The following is a 26,410-nucleotide window of genomic DNA, read 5'->3' on the forward strand; positions in this document are numbered from 1 at the left end:
CGATCGTTTTACAATCTTTATTAACAACGAACTTATGTACAAGTGTATATACGTTAAAACTCAGCAAACTCTTGCCGTAGCACGTGGACCGATGGTATTCCCCTCCGTGGTTGCACCTCGAGAGACTTAGAACCTATCAATCCGAGAGACGACACTTACGCGTTACTTTTAGCTCTGTTTCGTTCTGCGGTCGGGCTCATTTTCGCTAACAGCTGTTTCTCAACCGACTATTCGGCTAACTTTTCTCGGAATCCAATCCCCTATGGAAGAACAAACACGTTCGATTATCAACTTCGTACGCAGAGACTCTCGCGTCGTCTTCTCCCGCGAGTGGATCCGCGCACGAAACAAACAAACAAACAAAATGGACGGTGATTATCTCTTAATAAATAGCTGAATAAATAAGTAAAAAAAAAAGTAAAAAGAAAAACAGAAACGAAAAATAAGAAAAAGAGAACCAAGTATCTTATGGTTAGTTAATATTTCCTCTCCCGTGTTATCGCGCCGATTACATTGTCCGTTATCTACGAGCTTCTGCACATCGATACCGTTCGAACCGCCGAACGATCGTTCCCGGCGATCGAACGATCCGAATAGAACGACCGATCGATCCTAGATCCCCGCGCGAGCATCCGGTCCGTGACCCGCGTGATATCGCCTCCCGGAGCTGCGCCGAGCACACGGATTCACACGGCGACCTTGAATTCCCGACGAACTACCCTTGGAAATCCTGTTTTCCCTGCGACAACCAACCCCTCAGATGACACGGCGAAAGACAACGGCGAGTAGTATGCACCCAAAGTTAGCCAAGACCGTTCCAGCAGCGCTGGCAAGCAAAGAATCGTCGCGATGATGATGGTGATCGTGATGATCGTGGTTATTAATCCCCGTGAGATTCCCGTGCGCGTGACCATCGTGCGGAGACCTCCTGGCGCGCGACACCAAGGTCAGCTTCGTGTTGATCCGGGATCTGCCATCGGGCACCGACAGATCGGCCGACGGCAGCCGACGTTTCTCCGGCGAGTCGGCGAAGCGGCCCTCTTCGGAAACGGGGACCGGAAGCTCGCCCTTGAACCGCCCGAACTGCGGCGTTCTGCTCAGAACATCCGAGGACAGTCTTCCGCGGTGATCGTCGATCGCGGAGATGGACCTGGCCAGGCTAGAGTCCTTCAGCCTCTTCCCGTCGTACGTGATCAGAACGCCCGAAGACGGCGGAGGGTCCTTGAGCCCCGAGCTGGCTACAGGCGGCAGATAGTACGCGTTGGTCCGGTCAGCCGCCATCTCCATGTCGTCGGCGTCCCCGGGGCGAAGCTTGCTCTTCTTCTTGGACTTCTTCGCAGTGTCGACAGTAGGAACAGGCGGAGACGGTATGAACACTGGCTCGAAGCTGTCCACGGGCCTGTGGTTCAGCGGTTCCTGCACGGGCGGCTCGTTCTCCTCGGAGATCCTCTTCTCGGCCAGATCGTCCGACCTATCGACGCTCTTGATGATCGGCTTGAAGCCGCCCTCGATCACGATCGAGTCGGGATTGAAGCCCGTGTTCCTGGCAGGTTTCAGAGGCACCGGGAACAGATTCGACACGTCCACCGTGGAGACCTTCGACTCTAATTTGGTCGGCTGTTTCGGCTCGATCTTCTTCAGCTTGATGATCTGCGGCTGCGGCGGCATTTTCTCCGACGTTCGCCTGTAGGTAGAAGAGGCCGGCCGATAAACGGCCTTCTTCCTCTCGAGGAAGACGGGTCGCTGCATGCTCGGCTGCGGATGAGGGCTCGGCAGCATCGGTGGTCTTCGCGGTGTCATCACCGGCCTCTTGATCAGCATCAGCTGCGTCCGCTGCTCCGGCTGATGGACGACATGGTGGTGGGGCGCGTGATGATAAAGATGATGGTAATTGGCCGCGTAATGATGGGGCACCGGTCTGGAATAAACGATCTGGGGGACGTATTTGATCCCGTGGCTCATTGGTCGCGGGCCATCTGCAACGAGGTTAGACAATTGCTGGTTAGAGGGCTGCTGGTGGAGCTCCTGCTCGATCTCGACGATCTGCTGCCGGCCGGGGGGGTACTGGGAGGGCGGAGTCGCGTGCCTGTTGTTGCCGGCCATCATCGGCTGGTCGCGGTAAACCGGCGCCATCTGGTGATGATGGTGGTGGTGATGGTGGTTGTGATGCTTCTGCAGGACGTCCTCGTCGTGGTGACGGTGCTGGGTCGCGTACGACGACTTCGAGCCGAACTGCTCCTCGTACGACGACGAAGAGGACGGTGATTGCAAGCGCACGTAGTTGTTGTTGTTGTTGTTGTTGTTGTTGTGGTTATTATTGTTATTAGCGGTCGTTAGTAGCTGCGTGTATGATGCGCCTAGCTTGCCGTGGTTAGTCGATGGATGATACTGATAACGAAGCCCGGGTTCACCGTGATGAAGATGCTGCTGAAGAAACTCCGCCGTGGGCGTTACCTTGCTCGCGACGCGAATGCTGGAGCTGCCTTCGAGGTCCTCCTGTTGCTGCTGATCCGTCGGATCGACGCGGACCTCGTGGTTCTCGCTGGCAGACGCGGACTCGTCGATGTCGCAGCTGTCCAGCACGTTGATCTTCCAGCCCAGGTAACGATGAGTGAAACACTGCGGGCGCATAGATCGTTTAGCTTCCGAGGATCTAACGGAAGAAGATCGGCTCGGTCAGGGTACCTGGTAGTAAACGGTGTCCGGAGTGTCCTTGTCGGGGGTCCATTCCACGTAGCCCGGCTCGCCCCAGTCGCACGTCAGGGTCAGCGAGCGCTGGTACGCCCCGAACGATGAAAATTCGTCGGCTGGGGGTTGCTCAGGGTCTGGCAACCAGTTGCATAAACGGCCTACGCCGGTCGGCCGATATTGACCTTTCTGCCATTGGGCTCCGGCGAAGATCTTCACTTTCTACGAGCAGAGAGACCCTACCGTGATCGAATAATCCGTTCCTCGTTCTAAAATTATTAGCTCGAGTTTTTCTTCTATTTATTTATTTCTCTATCTATTCTATATTCTCTATTATTCTATATCTTCTTCTATATTATCTATTTATTTCTATTTATTCTACGATATTCTATTTATATTTTATCTTATTTATTTTTAACCCTTATCTATTCAGTGAAAGCAGAAACTCGTTTGTCCAGATTCTGACCAGATCTATTCTATATTCTCTAATTATTCGATATCTTCTTCTATATTATTTATTTATTTATTTCTATCTATTCTACTATATTCTATCTATATCATATCTTATTTATTTTTAACCCTTATCTAATCAGTGAAAGCAGAAACTCGTTTGTCCAGGTGACTCATAGCGGGCAGATACGGACAATAGATTCAGTCTAACTGCATCGGAAGTTATTTATAGTACGACCTAATATAAAAATGTATATACGTTTTCATGATAAACGATGATTCATGATGAACGAACCACTGCAGCGAAAACTGTACAAGATCTAAATAAATTGTATCTCGTTGCTTTTACGAGACATCGATTTGGGCATCGAATTCAGACACCAGTCGATTTTACTGTTCGGTGTGTGTTAGTGTTAAACGAGTGATGAAATCTCGACGATGAAAGTACGTACAGCCTTCTCTTCCGGAGTCTTGTGCTGATAACCGCCGATCGGGTCGTCGGTGATGTAGAACGGATGGTACCTGGCAGGTACGTCAGCATTCTCGCCACCCTCCACAATGAACGTATACTTTTGCCCGCGGACCACGTTGATCACCGGAATCAGGAGACCGTTTATGTACCAGCTGATCCCCCATCCAACGTGACCTGGAAGAAGCAACGTTTTACATGAAGACGGACAAGCTCGGATCGCGTCGAGCTGCATTTCGTACCGGTGATGGCAGGGTAGCCGTGCTTTCCTCCAGTGGGACCCATCTGAGCGTACAGTACCCTGTCGTCGGGTTCGTTACATTGAATCGGTGGTATCTCCCAGGCGTTGGACTTCGACGCTGGCGCAGGGGTTGCCGCGGCTCTTTCGGGTCTCTTCGTAGTTACAGTCAACTCCTGTCCCGACAAATCATTATTATGTATTTATTTATTTATTGGTTGTGTACGGGAAGTTGCTCGATGGTTATAAAATCACGAAAAGGAAAAAATTCGGAGTTTTGGAACGACTTGATACGGAGTAAAAATAAAAAATAAAATAAGATAATCGCAATTCGGACTGAGAAAAGACAATCGGAAGAGTTTCAGAATTACTTTATATTATATGCAACTTGTTAAAATGATTAAAAGGGAGCAAGTTAGTTTTATCCGACTCATGTTTCTTACAATTAACTTAACGTTGCGAAAATTATATTAAGTACTCCCCCTTGAATTCTGTTTGAAAGAGCATAGTGCCATGATCGAAAAAATCGATGGACGAGTGCACGGTATTTACAATAAAGATCGAGCCCAGTTGGATAACCATAAGTTGTTCTACGTTTCCGAATATGGAGAAGTCCTCTTATCGTCGAGAACTGGAATCGAACAATCGTCGAGGCTGTATCGCCAACTTGTCACCTACTCGGCGTCGGAGAATATTTTCCGGACAAAGGGAATGCAAGATCAGGGTCTACCGATTACCTGGCTAACGCTGCCCTTGTCGTTGCTTTCTCCGAACAACTGAGATTGCTCCTGCTCCGGCACAGGACAGTTCCAGAACGGCGGCCTGCCGAAATCGATGAACCGGTCGGTCTTCAGGTAATCCGAGTGGAAGCTGACCTCCTGCCTCTCGTTCAGCGGGCCAACGGCCCAAATGATCGCCTGCGAGCCGTTCGTCAGGATCTGAAGGTCCAGCTCGTCGCTCGCCTTCAACGGCCTCTGATACGTCACGATGCTGTACCCGTCCACCAGGACCGCGTTCAGCAGCTGGATGGAGTTCGTGTTGTCCTGTGAGACCACGCGACGTCCGGTTAGCGGATCGACGTCATTAGGAATCCTCGAGCTCGATGGACACCGTCGAAATAAAATCGGCCCACCTGTATGCGCGTGTCGGGACAGCTGCCTCGTCCGCCCGAGCACTGAGCCTTCGCCTGCAGGAAGTAGTCGTCCGCGCGACCCTGAAGAGTCTGCTTGTCGATCCAGGCGACCACCACGTCTCCACCCACCATCATGCTCCTTTCCGGGTTCGCCGACACTCCGAAGGCCATGTACTGGCCTTTCTCTGCCGATCAACGACCAGAATAATAAACTCAGAGACCCGGTTCAATTCGGAGCGCCGCGTCGCTTCCGGCGGGGGTTGCAACCCGTAACTTCAACCGCGTTTCTCTCGACAACCACGGGCGATATTCGAACGAAACCAACGCCGAATGAACGATAAAACCTGGTACCGGCTACTGTAATTTTTTCAAAATTTCAGGTTACGCGTCAGGGACGGGAAAAGACGATCCAAGGGCCGCCAGGTCGAGCTAATTGGACCGTGTAACGCAATGTTTCTGCTCTCCTTCCTTCTGCAAGAACGATTACAGAGGGTGGAAAATGGTCTTTCGGAGACGGGTGTCCCTCGGTCCCATCGGTGATCGTGACCCCCCCCTTTTCGCGGGGGACACGCCTAAAAATACGTCGTCTGTACGACAGCGTCGACGCGCTCCGCGTGGCATCGTTAACACGTTGAGAGCGCGCCGTCAGTCCCCTGGGGCTGACAGTGGACTTTCCGTTTCAGTGATTTCGGTTCTCTTGGACCGACAGTGTACTCTTTTTTGGAGCGGCGAATCTGTCGTTCGGACGGCATTGACGCATAGGACCGGCGGTATCAAGGTTAAAAAATAGCGCGGAAAAGCCAGTGAAATCGGCTCCGCGTTTAACGCGTCGATCGAATCGTTCGGTCTCTTAATTTAATCTTCGGTTTGCACCGGTGGCCGGAATATTTCGCGGGCTGCTTTCGATAAAGCGTACTCACCGAGTTTCCCGACCAGTTGGGCGACCATGCTGTCTCCGGCCACGGCCCAACGCACCTCGAGACCCAGCCTGTCCTCGAGAACTTCGCAGTTCAGTTTCGACTGAAATCAAACGACAAACCGTTTACCATCACGCGCCTAGCTCTATCGATCGGACAAGATCCGCGCGACTCGAGCCGAAAGCGCGATCGAGATCGAAATCGAGAATTCTCGAGGTAAGAGACAAAAGGGACTCGTGTTACAAGAAAAATACGTTTATTCGTTTATACGTTTATTATTGTTCTCATCTGTATGCGTGCACTCCCGTGGCTCGCGAAGTATCTGCACTTGGTCGACAGAGCTGGCCTAACCGCAGCGAGCGTTCTCCAATGAGAACCGCCCCGGCCTCGTATCACAGTCATAATCGCAATTCCAGTTCCTCTCACGCTATTTACAAAAGTAACGCTTCCGTTTCGGCGCCGTTCACTTTCGCTCCGGTCTCTCTCGCTCGGCCGCTGCCTCACCGACACCTCTTTGATCAAGCGCGATCTCGGTCGCGTTGATCGCGCAACGAATTGCCCTCTCTATCGTCGCCTCTCTCGCTTGCCGGTGCCCGCTTCGAACGCTCGCGAGCATTCCGAACGCGCTCGCCGCTCGAGAGCTTCGCAGACCTTGGTCCCGAAGCTATCGTTTTTCTAGATCCTCGTTCGAACGCTGCTTTCGCCCTGTTCTCGAGAGCTTATACAATTAATCGGGAGCGATTTGCAATCGTCTTTATTTCTTTATTTCTCGCGCTCCCCGAGAATAAGCCGCGCGGGATATCCGAGTTCGAAGTTCGAGCTCCACTCTTCCAGAGCGCGAAGGGAATCGCGACGAAGGGACCTCCGCGATTGGAAGAATCGACGAACCGATTCTCCGAGAACAGTCCCGATGCAACGCTCGTCCAGACCGGCATTCGGTTCTCCATTCGCGAGCGTTCCGCCAAACTTCCTCGCTGCGCACGCGCTTCAGTCTGGAGAACGATGCGAGCCGTCGCGGATATGTCGACAAATATTTCACGGGGGACCATGAGAATCCCGGCGGCTCGTATTGTTCCCGTGGAACAGGAGCGATGCGCGCGCCCCTACGGAGCGCGGCGCTGCACTTGCCACCCTTGGAAAAGGGACTCTACGAGCAACGGTGAAAATTAAAGCGTCTAATTTGCGAGCTCGTCGTGTCTGCTAGGATCTAGATTCTAGGCTCTGGAGCAAGCGATTCTCAGCCTACGGAATTCTTTATAGCAATTCGATTACTTCCGAAACGATACATTCCAAGATATTTCTTTCTATGTTCTGTGAACTCTTCAGGTTTTCGTCTTTCATTCGCATCGAAATGTTGTTCCGCGTGAAACAGGATTTTCTGCGATGGTAGCGACGAAGAATAATTACAGGGCAAAATGAAAATATCCGTGCGTTCGAAATTAACAACAATCGAACCTAACACAAACGTGCTGATTTGCCACGTTCAGATTCAAGCATCTTGATCAATTTCATAATGTGATTTACGTGACAACTTTTGCTTCGATTCGATGCGATCGATTGACCCGAATTCCTTTCGTTTGCTATTATGTTCTTCAACTGTTCAAGATTGACCGACACTCTCTTCCAGCAGTTATTTCATAATGCACAAATAAGTACATTATAAAGTAGGCGCGTGTAAAGTGATTTAGTAGTTGGTCCGCGGAAAAAGGGGGGCCGAGAGCATCATCGTTCCAGAGCGTCCTAATATATCATCCGAAGACGATCGTCTCTCTACAGCACGCCTCGTTTCTTCCACGATACCTAATCTCTGCTGCAGCGTAGATTTCCCCGCGACGTCTTTCGAATTTCATCGGATTTCCGGTTCCGGAGCGCGTCCGTGCCGCGCCGAGGCGACCGGAAGTCGGTGCAGGTCGCGCGCGCGCGCGTTCCTTGCAAAGGCCGGCCGGCGGTGCACGGGGTTAAATAAATAAAGGTGCGGTGGTCCCGAACTTGACGAGGTGGCTGCCACGCGACCGGGCCCGGCAACTCCGCGAACGATCCTCCGGCCATTTATTATCGCAGCAGAAAACCGGAGATTTCCGCGGCGGAAAATCGCCGGCCCGGATCACCGAACATCCGGCAATTTGTCGGAACGCGACCGGCCGCTTTCGGGCACGAGGCCCGCGGGCCTGATCCACCGCCGGGATTTTCCTGGCCGACCGTTCGAATCGTTCGGGAGGCTTTTCCGGGGCCGGCCGGTTACAGTTTCCCGGAAAAGTTTCGGCACGGAGCGTTTGGACGACTAACGAAGCGGTGACGGGTCGAGGTTTCTATAGAGGCAAGGCTCGCACGAATCGAGCACAGCTTTTCCTCCGTATTGGCGCGTCGGACGGTGCAATTCGATTGTTGCACAGTCGCTTAAGATTTTAGACTTTATCATATACGACAGTCGATTAAGATTTCAAATGAGCGACTACAATTCTGCCGCCATATTTTGGAGAATAAGTTCTCTTCCATCTATGAATCGATTTGCGAGGAAAATAATTAGCGTGAGAAATTATTTACAGCTACGACATCCTAGTAAATTCCCCCTAATTTTCCTTCAGTTTGTAAACGAAAATAGATAATTTGGGAATAGAGGAAATACGATTGTTCGATTTTTATAGTCGCCGATTGTCAGCAATTATAAAAACGAGGCGCGAGGGCTCGAACAATCGTATCTCCACTTCCCAAATCGTTCATTTTTGTTTCTAATTGACGAAAAATTAGGGAAAATTTACTGTACTCGCGCGACAATATCTTCGTACGCGTGCATCCCTCGTGTCGAGTCCACGGTAAAAAAAGCTAGACCGATCGTTCCGATTTTATTTCCCGAGCCGACTACGAAGCGACTGCTTTGATCTGTCCGCGCGACGTTACGGAGGAAGAGCTGCGCCGATTCGAAGAGATCGAGGCTCTCAGTATCGAACGAAAGAGTCGAGCTTCCAGTCGCCGTGGAACCGCATCAGTCTGGCGTACGAGTTCGCCTGTGGTTCGTCGGCGAGCTGGCGGGATCTCGATCGTTCCGGTTGGTTCGCTGCTCTATGAGCCTGCGGCCTGGAGCTGCGGGATTGTTCCTGATACGCGGGCTCGTCGGGACTCGCTGCGTCGTCGCCGTATTGCGCGACCGCCGCCGATCTGCCGGTCTGGATCTTGTCTTCTCGGCGGAGGATCGGTCGGTAGGTGGTCGGACGCTGGTATTGCTGCTGGGCGAGCAACGCGTTCGCGAAGTTTGACGGCGAGGGCGACGGCGAGGGCGACGGCGATGGCGACGAGGAGGAAGCCGACGGCTCGTACAGGCTCGTCAGACCGACCGTCTGTCCCTGCCCTCCGCGATGCACGTTCTGCAACACAAGGACAGAGACAGGGTGTTATGCATGGGCCTGTGTTAGCGAACAAACTCTCACTCACTCTTCTTTCGTCCTCTCTCTCTCTCTCGCTCTTTGCAGCGCGATATACAGGGTGTCCCAGCAAGCATCGGTGGAACGAACGAGTAAGATGTGATTTTACTTACAAAAACGAATCGAAAATAAAGAGTGAAATTTATTCAGTCGAGGCTCTGCTGTCGCGAAGAATCGACTCTGAATATTCGGCATTTTCAATCATTTTTGTATTAATAAAGTAAGTTGGTGCCTTATATTCATTTAAATTAATTCTCGATCTATAGACAGAAATGAGAAACACAGTACGTCATGTTAATACTAATTATATTTGTACTACTATAGTATTTATTATTACTAATTATATAGTACAGCTATATATTAGTAATATTAATTATATTAATAAGTGACATATGACTTGTATCGAGATCCATGCATCTAAGCCAGCACTCGGAATGCTTCGGAACGCAACATTAGGACTCCGCCTCCTGACCACCGTCGCAGCGTCTCGCTGCCCGCGTTGCTCCAATTGGCTTACCGCCGCTGCGGCGGTGGTCAGGAGGCGGAGCCTAATGTTGCGTACCAAACGTTACGAGCACTGAATCTAAGCCATGGTTACTCGAACGCGTACTCGCCGAATATTCAAACTCGATCTTCTCGATAACGAGGCCTCGAATGAAAGAATCGCATTTCTTGTCTTCGATTTGTTCGTTCGCGTAGAATCACCGCCCTCTCGGCGGTACCGTCGCTGTCGGGACGCCCTATATCGATCGAGGCTCGCCGGCGTTTACCTTGAATCATCGGGAGACACCTACGCGAAATCACCGCCGGAGGAGAACAAACGAACGGGGACCGTTTGCGCGGAAAATCGCGATGTCGTCGCTCGACGACTTCCATCGACGGATATCCGCGCAAATATTGACGTAGACGCGCTCGTTGTCGTCGTCGTCGTCGTCGAACAACGACGAGTCCGCTCGAAGCTCCGTTTAGACGAGCGTGTTCGCCCGAGATGCGACGGTCGCCGGGAAATTTCGGCGCCCTTCGCTCTGCCTAGGCGAAATATCTCGCGCGATGCCAGTCGTCCGATGCTTCCGACGAATCGGCTCGTCGCCGATTGCCGACGATTCGACTCCGTCGACGGCACACTTCGGCGCGGAACGGTTGCTCGAGGAAAATTTTGCGGGCGAATTATCGAGGAGGTATTTTCGGAAGACTCGGCCGGCGAATTCTATAACGTCGTGCGGAGCGAGACGGGGCACAAATCGGCACACGTGAAATGTCGCCGGAATATGAAACTACGCGGAAGTTGGTTGCCGGGGTCGGGGAACTCGCGGGACGTGACACGGCGGCGAGTCTTCGGGCTAAAGACGATGTAAATCGATCGGGGAACGGGGTAAAAGCCTGCACGTTTCCTCCCCTCCCCCCGCCCGTCCTGTCAGCTCGGACGTGATTCGCATCGGGATTCGGGTCGGGCCCTACCGAAACGCGGGCGGGCTGCGGTGCAGATACTTCGTGGCCGTGCGATACCGATTAATCGGGATTCGAATCTAGACTGTTGCGAGCATGTACCGAACGTCGTTCCTCTGAAATCCTTGGCGAATCTGGTCGCTTCTTATCGGACAGATCGATGCGAAGGACGAGGTCGTCGGGCCCTTTCAGGAAGCATCCTTCGGTCATTTATCCTGGCGCAAGGATCCACTTGGGCTGTTGCAAAAGTAACTTCGGTTTTCCGAATAGATGGCTTACAAAAAAGCCGAAGTTACTTTTGCAACAACCCCGATAGTTCGCGCTGGCCGATTCGGGACGAAGCGAGAAGGAACTGTCGGAACTGTTCCAAGTCTGAAACTTTTAGTCCCCGAATCCTTGGCGAACGATAGCCGTTTCTTCGAATTAAATGAAAGGCGACCTGCCATCCGGAAGCATCCTTCGGTAAATTGTCCTTTTGCGCGAGGATCTGCTTTCAATTTGCAAGCCCAACGCCGAAAGAAACGAGCATTTCCGAATCCTGCGCTCTCGGCTCTGGTTTAGTGCGACTATTAACGTTCTGTGTGAAAGACCTCGGGTGTCCCACAGGTGTCCATGGTCTCGCCTCGAGGACACCGTGGACCCAGCCGGCCGTTTTAATACTTAATTGGTGCAGAGAACGATTCGAGAACCTCGGCGGGACGGGCACGTGCGATCGCGCGGACGGAACGAGACGGTTAGAAGGTGTTCGGGCCGGCGTCTGTCCCCATGGCCAGCTCTCCCGGCTACGGGAAGGCTTCCCAGCTTACCTGCGGCGAGACTCCGAGCATCTTCAGGGACGGCGGCACGTTTGCGTTCTGCGGGATTTGCACGTGGCCGAAATCGACGGCGAACGCCTCGCACCAGACGCCGAAGTGTCCGATCTGGTGGACGGTTAGGTCGCCCGGCAACGTGAGCACGATGGTCTTGCGATCGTAGAACCGCAGGGGAACCGTCCTCCCGTACTCGTCCGGCACTCTGATCCCCTGCGGGGACGGCGATGGTCCAGCACCGACCCAGAATTTCGCGTCTGCAACACGGTTTTACAGTCAGTCGATGATCCGCGACGACGGCGAGCGTGGAGCAGGATTTTTTGAAACCGAGGCTAGGAGATCGAAAGTTTTAGTTCGTTAAGCCGATTTAGCAGACGCGCTTGAAAATAAAAAGTTGAAGTTCAAGGTTAAAAGTTATCTCAGTGCAAAAAAAGGGTCCAAGCGAGTGATCGGCGAACTCATTAGTCGGCAGACTAATATCAACGATTGAAATTTCTTTCGAGAACCAAATCTTTTTAAACTAATACTATATGTACAGTGGTCCACAAAAGTGTTCGTACACCTTTTAAAACGCAATAACTTTTTTAAAATTGGACCAAGCGACTTGAATCTTTTTTTTTAGGTGATAGAGCGACTACTCTACTAGACCGAAATGCTTTTTTTAAATTTTGCTATTACTTGGAACGACAGAAAGAAGATAAAGGACTCCCATTTTTTAACTTTTCTTTAGAGGAACCCATAACGAAAATTTGGAAGAATGCCTTCCGTAGATCTCGGCTTAGACTTTCGTTATACGTTTCGATAAAGAAGGTAAAAAACGAGAGTTTTTATTTTTCTTTGTCACTCCAAATAATAGCAAAATTTAAGCTGCCACCTCGAGGCAGCAAAGAGCCGCATGCGACTCGCGAGCCAAGGTTTGCCGACCACAGCGATTTAAAAAAAGCGACACAGGAAAAAAAGATCTTCCACTTCCAAACAAACAATGTAATGGCGATTTGAACGATTTAACGACGTTTCGCGCATACCTGGAGCTTCGCCATCGTAGCTAAAGCTGGGCACCAAAAGCGTCTGAGCGTCAACGATGACGATCGGCTCGGAGCTGATGGCGTGAACGCCGCTCAGAGCAGCCAATTTCAGCGGCTTCGGGTAGTTGAATCCCCTGGGTATCCTGACATCTCCAAAGCTCACCTGTAAAAGCAACGGCATTCTCACTCGATGTCCTATCGGAGTATTTAACGCGAAAAGCTCGGGATGCGCGCGATCGTTCGCGTTGCCCTCGTTAGGGATGGAAATGCGAGCACTCTGCTCTCGTTCCGTCATGATCGAGCTTATCATACCGGCGCTGCGACTCGATATAAATTCGCGTCCCGCCGGCGATATCGAGGACGTAAATCGACGACCACCGTGGGATAAGCGGTTATCCCGGACGAGCAGCTCCATCGTGCTGCTCATTAAATCGGAAATTTCGCGGCGCTCGTCGCTCTCCGTCCGTTTGTCCGATCCTTTCGCGATTTCGCCGCGATTTAAACCGTGTCCCGATGATCTTTCAGCGATCGATTCGTTGATTTCTAAGAAAATACTGGCGACCGAAAAATTTCGCAATAACCGCGAAGAAAATGGTACGTCTGCGGTCGGGTCGACGCATCCACGACGGCTGCAGAGTTCTCTTCGACCAGACAAGGTGTCTCCTACTCGCGTAAACGAAAGAGATTCCTAGGACGATCGAGGAGACGGAATTCTGTGCGCGTCACAGCAGGAATGAATGGACAAGAATCTGAATGGACGACGAGGATCGTCTAACTCTTGCGACGATCGAGGATCGGCAACCGGACTTTCGGGTTCTCGTACAGCCGAGGAGGTTCGCCCGGTGTCCGGTGCAATTAAATATAATTCCCGATGAGAGATTCTAAGTTGGTGGCACGGTCGAACGGCGACCGAACCGATTACTTTCTCGCGCGACAGCGACAGGCACGCGCGTTCGCGCGCGCGCTGCGACAATCGCGAGCGTGAAAGTTGCGCCGCGAGGAAACGCTATACCGGTTTTCTCTGCGCCGTTCGCCGGTTACCGAAGCGACGGCGAAGGTCACGAGCACGATCGATGATCGGTCGATCGGTTCGCTACTCACGGAGAATCTGTCGCACCACACGGAGAACCATTTGATGTCGTTCAGCGTCTTGTTGTCGGGCAACGTCAGCGTGATGTCCTCCTTGCGGTACCGCCTCAGCGTCTTCGTCCTGTCGAACCGTGCAAATTAGCTGAGCAAAAGTAGCCGGAACAAGGATCAAGCAGAAATCGACGAGGCATTTTCTACGATTCGAGAGTCGTGCGAGATTGCGGGGTCGAGGCGATAAGCGCGGACGAAATCGAAAGGCGCGGCGGAAACAATTTTGCAACGATCCTCGAGGAGGATGCCAATCGTTGTTGCCATTCTCCCGACTTCTGTTGTAATTCCTTTGCTTCGTTCGAACGCTCCGCCATCGCTATTCTAAGCTATCATACTTAATTCTTGTCTTACTGCAATTATTCTTACCGTGATCGTCGTCGGCATTACTCTTATTATCGTTACTATGCACTCGTGTACTCGCTATTATTACACTTACTTACAAAGGAACCACTCTGTTTTAACAACAATAGATTAAAAGATGCTATAAAGAGTCCCGGAGATGATCGACCGAGATATATACGGAAGCCGAAGTCCGATTCGCACCGTCTATGCGGTGCAATTTCATAGCATTATGAAAACTGGTTGCGGCAAGATCCGATCAATGAATTCTAACCAGCACTTTGATTTCACCGGGGACCAATTAATCTCATTAAATCTTCATTACCGCGAACCGATCCGTAAATGTTTCCGTCTGCATTAATGCTCTGCAATTGTAGCGAGCCCGAGAGAGAGAGAGAGAGAGAGAGAGAGAGAGAAAAAGAGAAACGTGGTAACGCGGCGGGACGAGTTTCCGTGGTTAATTACGATTCGTAGAAGAGTCCGTGGAGTACGCGGGAACTATGGTCAATGAAAAATCGGCACTCACCCTCCCCGTTCATCCCGCAGTCTGATCCCGTCCCCGTCGACTCTGTCAGTGACGCCCACGTAGAAGAAAGCGGCTGGAAAAAGGGAAAAGATCGCCGTGATTATGGGGCCGGATGATCGCTGGTTTACCACTTAATTAGCAGCGCTCGGCCGCGATCACCGGACAACTTTTCGCAGTTTCTCCTGGAACGGGGCCGGGGTTGTTTCGCCGTTTCCGAGACGGCTCGATCCTTTCGTGACTTTGTCGCGTGTACGGGCGAAGGACACGCACGATTTCGATTTTATCGGACTCGGCTGCGCAGAGGAAAGTGAGAGCCGACGAGTGGAACAGGCCGCGGCAGAACCTTTTACGGCGGCCGCCGGGTCGACTTTAACGCTCCGATTTCGATTTCTCCGGTCGAACTGCTCGCGAGGAGTTCCATCGGAGATCCGTGGAGGCCCCCGCGACTCCTTGAGATCGCAAGAGCCCGCGGGACATAAAGCGGACTGGAAATTTTTATTGTTCCTCGAAGGACACCGCGACACTTTCGATCAAATTCTGGAGCACTTGCTCGGGACCAGCGGCGCGGAACACCGATCGACAGGATCTCGTCGATACCTGCTCCGACTTTTATTCGATTCGACGCGATAGATAGAACCGGCACGATTTCAATAATACCAAAGCGGAGAGTCCGATATCGCGGTTCCGAACTGTCCGACGAGGAACGAAATGAATCGCTGTTTCTTCGGCGGCACAAAAATCACGCTGCCGCGCACCGAGATCGTTACTCGGATGCAGCGCTTGAAAATAAAATTTTATAAACTGCGACAGCATCTTTACGATCTCAATCGTCCCGAAGTGAAGAGTTCAATTATCGTTCTGAACTGTTCGACGGCGATTGGAGTTAATTACCGGACCGCGGTTTTTATGCATTTATAGAGAAAATGAACGGCTGAGATACAAAACTGTGGAGTCAATGGACAGATTCAAGAGCATCCTTACACAATTTTCCACTTATTCAAGTTACTAAATAACGAAATATCCATTTAATTTTCATTTCCTTGACTTTCCATAAAAATTCGCAGTCTACCAATTACCAGCTCTTCCGGAACAAAAGAACCGCGGAGGCATTTACATCGAAGATTAATCGTTTTAGACCGTTTCGATCGTTTCGGATCAGCGACGCGTTCCCAGCGCGATTCGAGAAGCAACGGCTATCGGTTCCAGGGAGATGTTTTCGAATGTGAGCATCGTCTCGGCAGGAGAAACCGCGAAACGCCGGTGGTCGGCTGTTTTCCGCGGGGAAGCGAGCCGAGCGCTATAGAAGCGATGGGCTTCTCGTAATGGGAAAGTTGAGCGCTTCTTGGTTACGAACTTGGCCCTTCGCCATCGTACGTGAAGTCCTTGATGAACAGAGTTCGCCCGTCCACAGCGTAAACCTCACCGCTGACGCCGTGGTGCAGTTCCGACAGCTTGCCAATAAGCCTGCCGTAATAAGGCTCGCTGCATACCCCTGCAAACGAAATCGAGATTGATTAATTACCGCGGATTATCGCCGGGAGCCAAATATCCATCCAACCTCCCCATTATTATTCAAGTCGCTCCCTAGCCAGCCGGTTTATCACGAAACAATGCCAACGGTGTCTCAAGCCTTTGCGCACGAATGGCGGCTCCGAGGCATCGCGGACAAGTTGCTGTACCATTTTTTTTTGTAAGTAGTTCTTACGTCGTTGAATCGTACGTTATAAATTGCTTTATTTATGTCGGGTTGTTGCTGTAGAAGTAATCTCGGTACTTTTGCGAGCTGGAAAAGCGAACTTTGGTAACTAAAAACCCAGTGGTGACTCTAAACCCAGTGGTTTAGAGTTGTTAAAAAATGTGGGTTTAGCATGATCATGTAAGCTCAATTTCATATGCTTGCGATAGGAAATCGAAATTGTATACGCTTGCGTTGAAATATCTTGGTTTGGAAGTTAAAACAGCTTCGAGTGCGAAGGGTTAAGTTGAATTAGATCTCTCTCTCTCTCTCTCTCTCTCTCTCTCTCTTTCTCTCTCTCTTCTAGTGCGGAATAAAATAGTAAAAACTTTTCGCTACGAAATTCGTCACGTTTCGTAGCTAATTACAGTAATTTCTCCCTAATTCGCGCTCAGATCGCACCCAAAAATCGACAACTAGGTACGAATAGATACGATTATTCGATCATTATCCTTGCGACTCGTTTTCATAGTTACCGATTGCCGACAACTGTCTATTTAACGCACAATCTGTCCGCCAATTAAGAAGAATTTGCCGCGATCTCCTCGATAATTACAGTACTCGAATCTGCGCGCGAAGGACACTTTCGAAACGAGGATGCTTCGGCGGAAAGGATGCTTTACAAGTTTGCTCGGAAAGCTCGCCGTCCTCGGTAGCCCGAAACTGAGTAATTACTTGAAGGAATCAATGCGCGTTCGCGATCTCGGACGGCAAGCCCGCCGACGGCTTCGTTCGTTCGTTCGACGGCGTGTAGCGGGTCCGATAAATCCACCGAGAGATCCTAGGGAACGCATTACCGCGGGCTCTGTTATTATGACATATTTGGAAAGGAAGAGAGCCGATGGACGCCGTGATAGACGATCGCCGTGGCCTCGAATAATTAAGCAACGGGACGCGGTCGTAGGATCTAGGTACCGGGAACCGGTCGCATGCATAACTAATCGCGTTCAGGATATCGCGTTAGTTAGAATAATAAATTCCGTTGGACTCGGGCTACCGATCGGTTAACGGTAGTCGATGTCCATCGACGACGGGCTCTCGCATCCATCGCGATGTAGACCGTGGATCGTTACGCGGTATGCAAAAGCCGAGGGTTCTGCGAATCGTGGTTCTCTGCCACGATCCGGAGATCGAGATCGCGCGCGCGCTAGAGAGAGAGACAGAGCCAGAGAAAGAGAGAGAGAGAGAGAGAGAGAGAGAGAGAGAGAGAGAGAGAGAAGGGAGAGAGACCACGGGACCGCGAGGCTCGGCGACGCGGAGATCCATTTCGCAGGGTGTCGATCGACGGTCCCGATTCCATCGCAGATTCCTTCTGTCGGTGGAATCGTTTACGACCGAGTCGAGCGGAGTTCCCATCGATCCGGAGTCGGCCACGAGGAAACCAGGATCGCATAAATATGGATCGGACGTCAAGGCCGGACCGTTCGGTTCCGATCGATGCTAACGAATCGAAACAGGGGAACCGGTCCGATGATCGGTCGTCCATCTAGCTCCGCGGTTCGAGAGCTTGTACCGTTACCGGGGCTCTCCCGCTGGACAGGATATCGTCCATCGGACGAGATTGACGCGTGGCCCGAGCATAAATCCTCGGATCGACGCCGGAGGAGGCTGTTTCGCGATCCGCTGAAAAATCCACGATCCCTGGAAAATTAGACGAGGCCCCGCAAAGAGATCGCCGTGCCGCGCCGCGCCGTTTCGTTGCAGTTAACTGTCGTTTGTAATCGGTGATGTAACGTGCGCCGGGAACCGGTGTACCACTTTGTCCCTGGTATTTGATAATTGGAGAAAAATCGCACGCGGATGCAGTTCGTGCGGGTTGCGCTGCTTGCGCGGTTTATGCATCCAGATGCGGAGCACAGAGCTCTCTCTCTCTCTCTCTCTCTCTCTTTTCGATGTTCTATTTGGTCCAGCAACCGTTTCCGAGGGCACGCGAAATAATATCTCGAACGGGAACGGTGTCCGCGCGGACACAGAGGGGGGAAGGGGTGGCGGTATTAAGCGAGGGAAGACCGCTGAACGTCGCGGAGGATCGATCGATCGCGGACCGCGGCCACGGATCTCCTAGGCTTCCGACCGTGATTCGCGTTACGCGTGTTTACACCGCCTGATTGGCCCGCTCGATCAATGACAAGACGAGATTACACCCTGCGACTTAATGATCAATCCGCTCCTTCGCGGGACAACCGAAGGAGAGGATCTACGCGCAGCTGGCGGGTTCGATCTGTCGCCGCGTCTTTCCGTGTGCTGTTTCTATTATACATATTTCTCGAACGAAGTTTCACATTCGCATGAATAGTCGCATCCGTGGATCCGAAGAAGGGCTCTTGGTTTTGGAATAGTTTCTCGAGCGCGAAGGGTCGACTCGCAAATTATACGATTTTCGTGGAGCCGTGTGCGAAAATTAATCATCCGCGCGCGATCAATATTTAATAAATTACTGGACTCCTGCGAGCGGAAACCTGAAAAGCGATTATCCGAGAAGATAAATCGTTCGAAAAGAGTAATTATCTTAATGTAGAGCGCACGTGGCCTAACCCCTTTCACTGTAACGCGCCCGACTCGTTATTACGGGCATAATCTACTAAACGCGTATGTTATTGATTTCTTTTTTAAAACGAACATAAACTCGAATGCTTTTGTTCGTCGTCTTTGATCGTCGCGGTTGACCTAGAGATCTCTAATATGTCTAAACGGAGGACTTTCTTCCTTTTGGAGGACTTTGTTAAAGTAGGACAATCGTAGGGCAAGGGTTCGACATTTCGGTAGGCCAGCGGTCTCTAAAATTCCGTAACATCGAAGCGATTCGAAATGGCGTCGAGCGACGCCATCGAGCGTGTTTCCACTTCAGCAATCCCGCGGGCAGTGTTAAAAGAATTTTCCGCTTCCGCGAATTCATTTTGGGAGAACGAAATTGATTCGCGTCGGGAACGATTCCTCCTGCCGGAAGAATCGAAGGGTGGACAGATGGCGGCTGTTCCGCGGAATCTGGGCCATCGTTGGCACGGGTATCAATCGCTAATGAGAAGCGGGAGCGCGTCAAAGCGGCTATGGTTTCGAGCTCGAAGAGGATGCATTAGGTCGTTCGGTCCGAGGGCCATTAGTGCGTAATTATTGTCGCGGTGGCGACGGTGACGCGTCGGCACGGTGGTTGTGTTCGGGTTGCAGCGAGATGCGTTCTTCGTTGCATTTTTATACCGTGGCATACATTTGTCTCATTTTTTATTCTCTATTATTATCTCTTTTTTTCTTTTCATTTCGTTTCTTTTTCCAACTGTCGTATATTAAATGCGGCTATTAATTAAGAAACAACGCTCGCGTAAACTCGTTAAGCAAACAACCGGTTAACGATTGCATCTTCCGCAGCAGGGAATGCGATAAGTTAATAGGTTCTATTGAACGCAACCGCAAATTACCGCGCCCAATCTTAATTACATGTCATTAACTGCGTTGCAATGCATCGTTTAAGACAATACTTTACACCAGAGACCAGACGGGGAGCATTGTTTTTCTCTGACGGAACTCCGATGAATCTTTATTTATTTCGGTGATTTCATAAATCGGTAACCCGCTAAGTAATCAAGATGATTCAATATGACAATATTCATGGTAATTGTGTGTATCATCGCGTGTCATGTTTTCTTTGTAAGGTACAAAGAAACATCGAAGCCAGCGTTTTCGTTACAAGCGCAAAAAACTGGTTCGTCTTAAGTTGTCATCGGTGTTACATTAACTTCGAACGAGCAGCAAAACTGCTCAGAATCTAGAATTATTAGGGTAACTGTTCAGAATCTAGTATTATTAGAGTAACTGTTCAGAATCTAGTATTATTAGAGTAACTGTTCAGAATCTAGTATTATTAGGGTTTCGTTTCTCTCCTGAACCAGTGTGCATCGCGTCGGCTCGTAGGGAACGTGGTTGAAAGCGTATTCTTCTTGGGGCAGCCCGAGAAGAAACACTGGTTCGTTTTAAGTTGTCATCGGTGTTACATTAACTCCGAATGAGCAGCAAAACTGTTCAGAATCTAGTACTATTAGGGTAACTGTTCAGAATCTAGTATTATTAGGGTAACTATTCAGAATCTAGTATTATTAGGGTTTTGTTTCTCCTGAACCAGTGTGCATCGCGTCGGCTCGCGACGGGAACGTGATTGAACGCGTATTCTTCTCCAGACTGCCCGAGAAGAAACACTGGTTCGTCTTAAGTTGTCATCGGTGTTACATTAACTTCGAACGAGCAACAAAACTGTTCAGAATCTAGTATTATTAGAGCAACTGTTCAGAATCTAGTATTATTAGAGTAACTGTTCAGAATCTAGTATTATTAGGATTTCGTTTCTCCTGAACCAGTGTGCATCGCGTCGACTCGTAGGGAACGTGGTTGAACGCGTATTCTTCTCGGGGCTGCCCGAGAAGAATCGCGGATCCACGAATCCAGGCTGCGGGGGCCAATCGGACCGCGAAATACGGATCCGATAGACACTCGCGAGCCGCGAATTTGGGTCAACCGTTCGTAGAAAAAGATTCGTCGAGTAGAAACGGGCTGGGATGTGCGAAGAAACGGAGTAGGATAGAGAGAAACGAAAAAAGAAAGAGAGAGATGTGTATCGGACCTTTGACATTTTCATACGAAAGAGAAAGCAGGAGGCGGACAAGCGTAATTGCCGAGCCGCGCATAATACGACTCTCGCGGCTAATGTCGCAACCGGTGTATTCACAGCCGTCGGATCCGCGATAACGGGAGACCGGCTGCGAGTCGGATCGCGATGAAATCGGCGAACAAAGATCCCCGATCGATTAATTTGCCCCGGGAAGATTCGTGACTCTCCCCACGAACTCGCTGCGCGGATCGACAGATTCTCAAAGTCGACGCTGCATCGCAGAAACGTCCCCAAAAAATTCTTCGACAATTTTTATCCTGCGCGAAGATCCGCGGTCTAATAATAACTTCATTTATCGACGGGACGAGCCCGTTGTCGCAGCGAGAGAAAGTAATAATAATGTGGGAAAATGTGAAAACTTGAACCTGAAAAAAGAAACATGACCATAAAGAATAAATCTCTCCCGAGGGAAAAGAAGGAACCGATTGTTATTATTGTAAATGTTGGATTCGAAAATGAGTGAAATTTGTTCTTAATCCTACCGTGCCAAGGCAAACGCAAAGAAAAATGTGACGATCCTACGCCACGGTTTTATTTTCGGCACTTGCAACCTTCGGCCGGCGAAGTAAAAATTGAAAAATTTCGTCACTCGCGACGATTGCTTGCGAGAGGGCCCTGAATATAATCGGCGACCTCCCTTCCGCGTTTGTTCCGCTCGCGGAATATCGAGTTCCGGAGGGCTGCCGTTCGTTATAACGTAATTCTATGAACGCCGGAATATCGAGAGGAGAGCCGGCGGATTCCATTTGCGCTCGCCTACGGCTGGCATTACGTAAGAAATAGCCGACGAGCTGGTAAACAAACCGGTGAGAGGAATAATTTCGAGTGTGGCTTGAATGCCGAATGCGAGACGCGAATCCATGGCTACGGCGGCGTGCACCACCGAGGGAATTCTGTTCCCATTGTGCGGGCCTCCCGAGGAGTAATTGTGCGTGCGTTTCACTTCACGGTGAAAATGACTCCGCGTTGCCTAGGCTCCACGCGGATTAGATTTCGGGGTTAGATTTAATAACAACGTTGCTTGAAACGCGCTGAATCTCGCCCGTTCGCGCCGCGAAACCGACGCCGGGAATATCGGCCGCTTTTCTTCCGTCGCCGTCGTCTCGATCTTTCGCGAACGCGCCGAAGACTACAAAAGTTTACAATCAAGATTAATATTAAAATTAACATTCGATCGAATGTTCGAATCGCAAAGCGAACTTGTGCGGCGTCGATTACTTGCCTCGAGATTCGCGCCTCGCGCAGATCTGAACAAAATTCAGAAATTCTAATGTCGATCGGCGTAGAAATGAATTTTTAAAGATTAAATTTTAAACGATTCTGTCATTCGCGCGCATCACGCTGACGCGGTGATCAAAGCGTTGACAGAGTTTTAATTGAAACGGTGTTTCACGATGAAAGGAAAGGCATTGAATCGCGAGAAAAACTCCGAGTCTGATCGATGACAACAGAAAAATGTAAGCAAAACGAGGGCCACGCGTTGCTAAAAAGTGGGAGATCTCCTCGTTCGGTTGGCTAAGTGTTAGCGATTCCTGCGATTCGTCGCTCTTGAATTCACTGTCACAGACGGTTCGCAAGAAAAACCTGGTAGAATGTCGCAGCTTTTGCTATGTTTCTTTGGCGAGACCGGTTGCTGTGTATTCTGAATAATTGTGGAAGAAGCGTTCGGGTTTGCGAGGCAGGCATTTACGAACCAGGCTCGAAGTTCTTGTTTATTTTGGTTCAAGCGTTGAGGTTTAAAAATGCGAACGTTTTTTCTCTTTCTTCTCGATTTCAGACGAAGCGTCGAGGTAAATTACAACGTTTTTTAAACGACACCGTAGCTGCTCCGAGTCCTTGCTAAATTTTGGACGATGATGCACCGACGTCTGTAAATTACGACACTTCTTGAACGAGACTCTAGCTGCTCTGAACGCTTGTTGATTTTCGATAGAGCGCTGATTATGACAAATCGCGGACTCTATAGTATTTGTACACCTTTCAAAAAGCAATAACATTTTGGAAACTGCACCGAATCGCTTGAATTCTGCTAAATGTCAGAGATACTGGTTCAACCGTGCGATGATTAAAATACGTTTCTTTAATTTTCCTGTTACTTGGACCAACAAAAAAAAAGAATAAAAAACTCTAGCTTCTTAAATTTTTTGCATCTGAGTCTACAACGAAGATTTAGATCGTCGATACATAGAAGCAAAGGGACCGGAAAATGAAATCTCAAAGTCCTTCGTACTTTTCCAGTGTTTCCTAGCGGGTCGCGACGTCCGCGTTGCGAAACTGTGCTGTCTGCTGATTGTAAGTGTATGTTTGCCGAGAAAGTTCAATATTTATAAGCCGAAGGCAGCGGTATTTCTCGGAGACCGAATCGATCGGAGGAATATTCGGCTCGACGTTGCAGGGACCAAGTGGAAACGCGAGAACAGTAACAGAAAAATAGGACGGAAGGCGAAGAGTGTTAACAAAAGATATTCTGTAATTCGAAACGGATTACAAAGGAAATTCTGTACTCGGAAAGCGACTGCGAAAGAAACTCTGTACTCCGAAACAGATTATAAAGGAAACTCTGTACTCGGAAAGGGACTGCGAAAAAAACTCTGTACTCCGATACGGATTACAAAGGAGGATTAAATTCGACGTTCTTGATGCACCGAATTGTATTTTTCGGCGACCATCGATGCATTCGGCCTCGCAATAAGCGACAACTATAGCAGAACAAGCCCGCGTAACGTCTCTATACGTCCGCGATTATTGTCGCGCGAGATCTCAGCTCCCCGAAGCGTATTCTGTCGGTCGCGAGAGTATCGCGAGAGGATAGCGAAGGGATCGCGGCATCGCGCGGCCGGAAATTGCTGTCCCGGGACCGATCGACGCCGCTGGATCGATCGAGATCGAAGAAATCACGGTGCCGGCGGACGCACGCGAGTACCTCGGCCGCTCGTAAAGCGGCCGAGGATTTCTTGGCCGCGTTTTTATTCCCCTGTCGTCGCGAGTCTCTCGCCACCGTTCGCGCGAGCACGCTCGGAGGAAAAGCGTGGAGCGCGAAAGTCGCGAAACAGACCGGCAAATCGAGACGCCGAGCGTCGAACGAGCTTCGCGGCTTGGTGCGGCGCGGCGCGGCGTCTCGCTTTAATTGGCTCCGCGCAATTAACGTGCCCGTAGATCGATCGTCCTCCGATCGTTCCTCGTTTTGCAGCTCCGCTCGCGCCCGGCTAACACGGGAAACACCGTTTCAATTTCTCCGGAGCTGCGAGCCGACGCGACAGCCTGTCACCGGACTTCCGACGCCGTAATCCCGCGGAACTCTGACGCGATTTCACACTGACCGTGCGCGACTTGCTCGCGAACGATCCCGACAGCGGCGGCGAATCGGTCCCGACGAATCTCTCGCTCGCACCAGCCGCGACGGAACGATCGTTTCCTCAGAGCCTGCTGCCAGTTAAACGTTAATTGCGGAACGCTTAAGGTTCCCGATGCCCGAACCAACGTAACCCGGTTCACGGTCCCGAAAGATTCGTTGCGATTAATAATCTTCGCGGAATGCACCGGTGCATGCAAACCGAGAAGTGCACGGCTCCGTCGCGCACCCTTTGCGTGCGCAGTCTAACGTGGATAACTTCGGAAACTTCGACAATAACGCGTCGCAGCGTCGGCTGCCGGTGCCGGAGGATCGATTCCTCCGGCGTTAAGTCGACGCTCGCTTCATGAATTTTTAATCGGCCGCGAATCGAAACACGCCGAAAAGGATAGAACACGCGGCGAACGTACGGGCGCTGTCTCTTAAATCCGGAATGAAAGTCGACCGGGTTGCTGGGAGTTTTACGACCGGTGTCCGATTAAGAACGAGTTTGCCGAGCGTTGGAAAAATCGGCGCGGCGAACCGACACCGCGACAGGTCCCGATTCGACAAGCAGCGGTTGCTCGCTATCATCTTTACGACTTTTTTAATCGGTGGCGAGTCGCGTCGACCGCTTGGCGCGAAGCTCAGCAAAGCTGGAGCCGCGATGGATTCTGTTTTGACTCGAATTTACACGAATTTGGAACAGCTCGGTGGACCGAAATGATTCTCTACGATTTCTACGATTTTCTAATTTCTGGCAAGCAACGAGACGGGTTGCATCGCGAACGAACGTTGCATCGCGGCACTGTCGAACGTTGTCCCGCGATCTAAGAGCGCGCGCGAACGATCGATCGATCGATCGATCTGGCAGGATTTTCCCTCGCTAGTTGTTTCGTAGAACGGTGCGGAGAACGCTTCGCGAACGGTTCGGAGAACGCTCGGGAAACTCACGTGCTGTCAGTAGAAAGAAGACCGCTCCAAGCAGACCGATAGTGGCGATCCGCGGCGAGGACGATGTGGGTGATCGTGCCGTCATGGCGTCTTCGTGGTTACTGCCGTCGAAAGTGGCCGTCTTGGATCCAAATAGCTTTGTCGATCCCACTACGATCACCGGCTCGCCTTGCTTCACCTCGGTCTCTCTTTCTCTTCACCCCTCTCCTCTCTGTTCAGCTCGCTGTTCCGCCGATTGGTCATTTCCTGTGGGCTCCATGTGGGCTTCTACACGGCCTGGTAATCTTCCATCGGCCACGATTCATCAAAATCTCATAACCAAAACGAACGAGCCGAAAACCGATCCGAACATATATGTATATACGTTGATCACGAAATTCGCGCGGAAATCCGCGTCCCGCGGCGTTCCGAATTTCTCGCGTGCCGAATTTCCCGGCGAAAAATCTGAGCAAAAATTCTGCGACGCGCGCCGAAGCTTCTTCTCTGCGACAGATTTTTCGCAAAACGATCCGCCGATCGTACGCGATCGGGAAAAATCGCCGCGACACCGGACAAGCCCGATGTTCCTCTAAATCTTGTCCGTCGCTGTCTTTTCCCTTCTACGGCGATCCCGTCTTTGTTTTCCGCCCCTCTTCCCTCCACGTCTCTTGCTTTTCTTCTGAATGGGAGAATGGAGGGGCGAGCGAATCTAAGCACGGTTGTCTTTCTCTTCCGTTGAACGAATGCTTGGCGGGATCAATGGCTACGGTTAGCATTCGGTGTCCTTGAGGATGCCGTGGAGAGGATGAAATAATGAGCACGCTTTTGTTCGCATTCCCCGGGTGCAACCGCCGCTTTACCCGTCCGCGATTGCGTTTTTCGGTGTCCCCGCGGCAGACCGGCCGGCCGCGCGACGAATAGGAATCAGGTAGGTCAGGATGGTAGTGGAAGAACGCAATTGCCGCAGTTTACGTAGCGAGATCGTGGCCGAGATATCCCGCTTGGATGTTGCTTCAGCAGCTGCAACACGTTCGACGATCTTCCTACAGGGTGTCCCAAAAATGTCTCGCAATCCGGAAATGGCGGGTTCCACGGATCATTCGAAGCAACTTCTTCCTTTACAAAAATGTTCTCCGAGGCACCGTTAACGAGTTAT

The 26,410-nt window shown here is 50.8% G+C and overlaps 1 protein-coding gene across 3 annotated transcripts; it reads right to left on the minus strand.

The window, feature by feature from the left end:
- Nucleotides 1–2: 2 nt before the first annotated feature.
- Skeletor (DM13 and DOMON_DOH domain-containing protein skeletor) lies at nt 3–25,422 on the minus strand. 3 transcript variants are annotated; one of them, XM_076520665.1, is made up of 14 exons: nt 25,276–25,422; nt 15,953–16,090; nt 14,599–14,671; nt 13,695–13,803; nt 12,594–12,756; nt 11,566–11,825; nt 5,898–5,997; nt 4,978–5,162; nt 4,583–4,888; nt 3,850–4,021; nt 3,591–3,784; nt 2,686–2,910; nt 2,455–2,619; nt 3–260 (listed from the first exon to the last, which is right to left on the minus strand). In XM_076520665.1, exons 1-14 carry the CDS (start codon nt 25,358–25,360, stop codon nt 228–230), a joined length of 2,208 nt encoding a protein of 735 aa, XP_076376780.1. In that variant the 5' UTR covers nt 25,361–25,422; the 3' UTR covers nt 3–227. The 3 variants fall into 3 exon arrangements, with proteins under 3 accessions (XP_076376780.1, XP_076376779.1, XP_076376781.1); XM_076520664.1 differs by having other exon boundaries at nt 3–2,619; XM_076520666.1 differs by lacking the exons at nt 3–260; nt 2,455–2,619; nt 2,686–2,910; ... (3 more) ...; nt 4,978–5,162; nt 5,898–5,997 and adding an exon at nt 6,134–9,256.
- Nucleotides 25,423–26,410: the final 988 nt, after the last annotated feature.

Source organism: Megalopta genalis, chromosome 3 (assembly GCF_051020955.1).
Source record: "Megalopta genalis isolate 19385.01 chromosome 3, iyMegGena1_principal, whole genome shotgun sequence".
Classification (NCBI taxonomy): domain Eukaryota; kingdom Metazoa; phylum Arthropoda; class Insecta; order Hymenoptera; family Halictidae; genus Megalopta; species Megalopta genalis.

Coding starts and splice junctions, on each gene's coding strand:
- Skeletor (XM_076520664.1), bottom strand. CDS start 25,360: ATGACGGCACGATCACCCACATCGTCCTCGCCGCGGATCGCCACTATC. Junction 11,826..12,593: donor CTACGATGGCGAAGCTCCAG/GTATGCGCGAAA, acceptor ACCGTGTTGCAG/ACGCGAAATTCTGGGTCGGT. Junction 4,889..4,977: donor GTCCCGACACGCGCATACAG/GTGGGCCGATTT, acceptor GTGGTCTCACAG/GACAACACGAACTCCATCCA.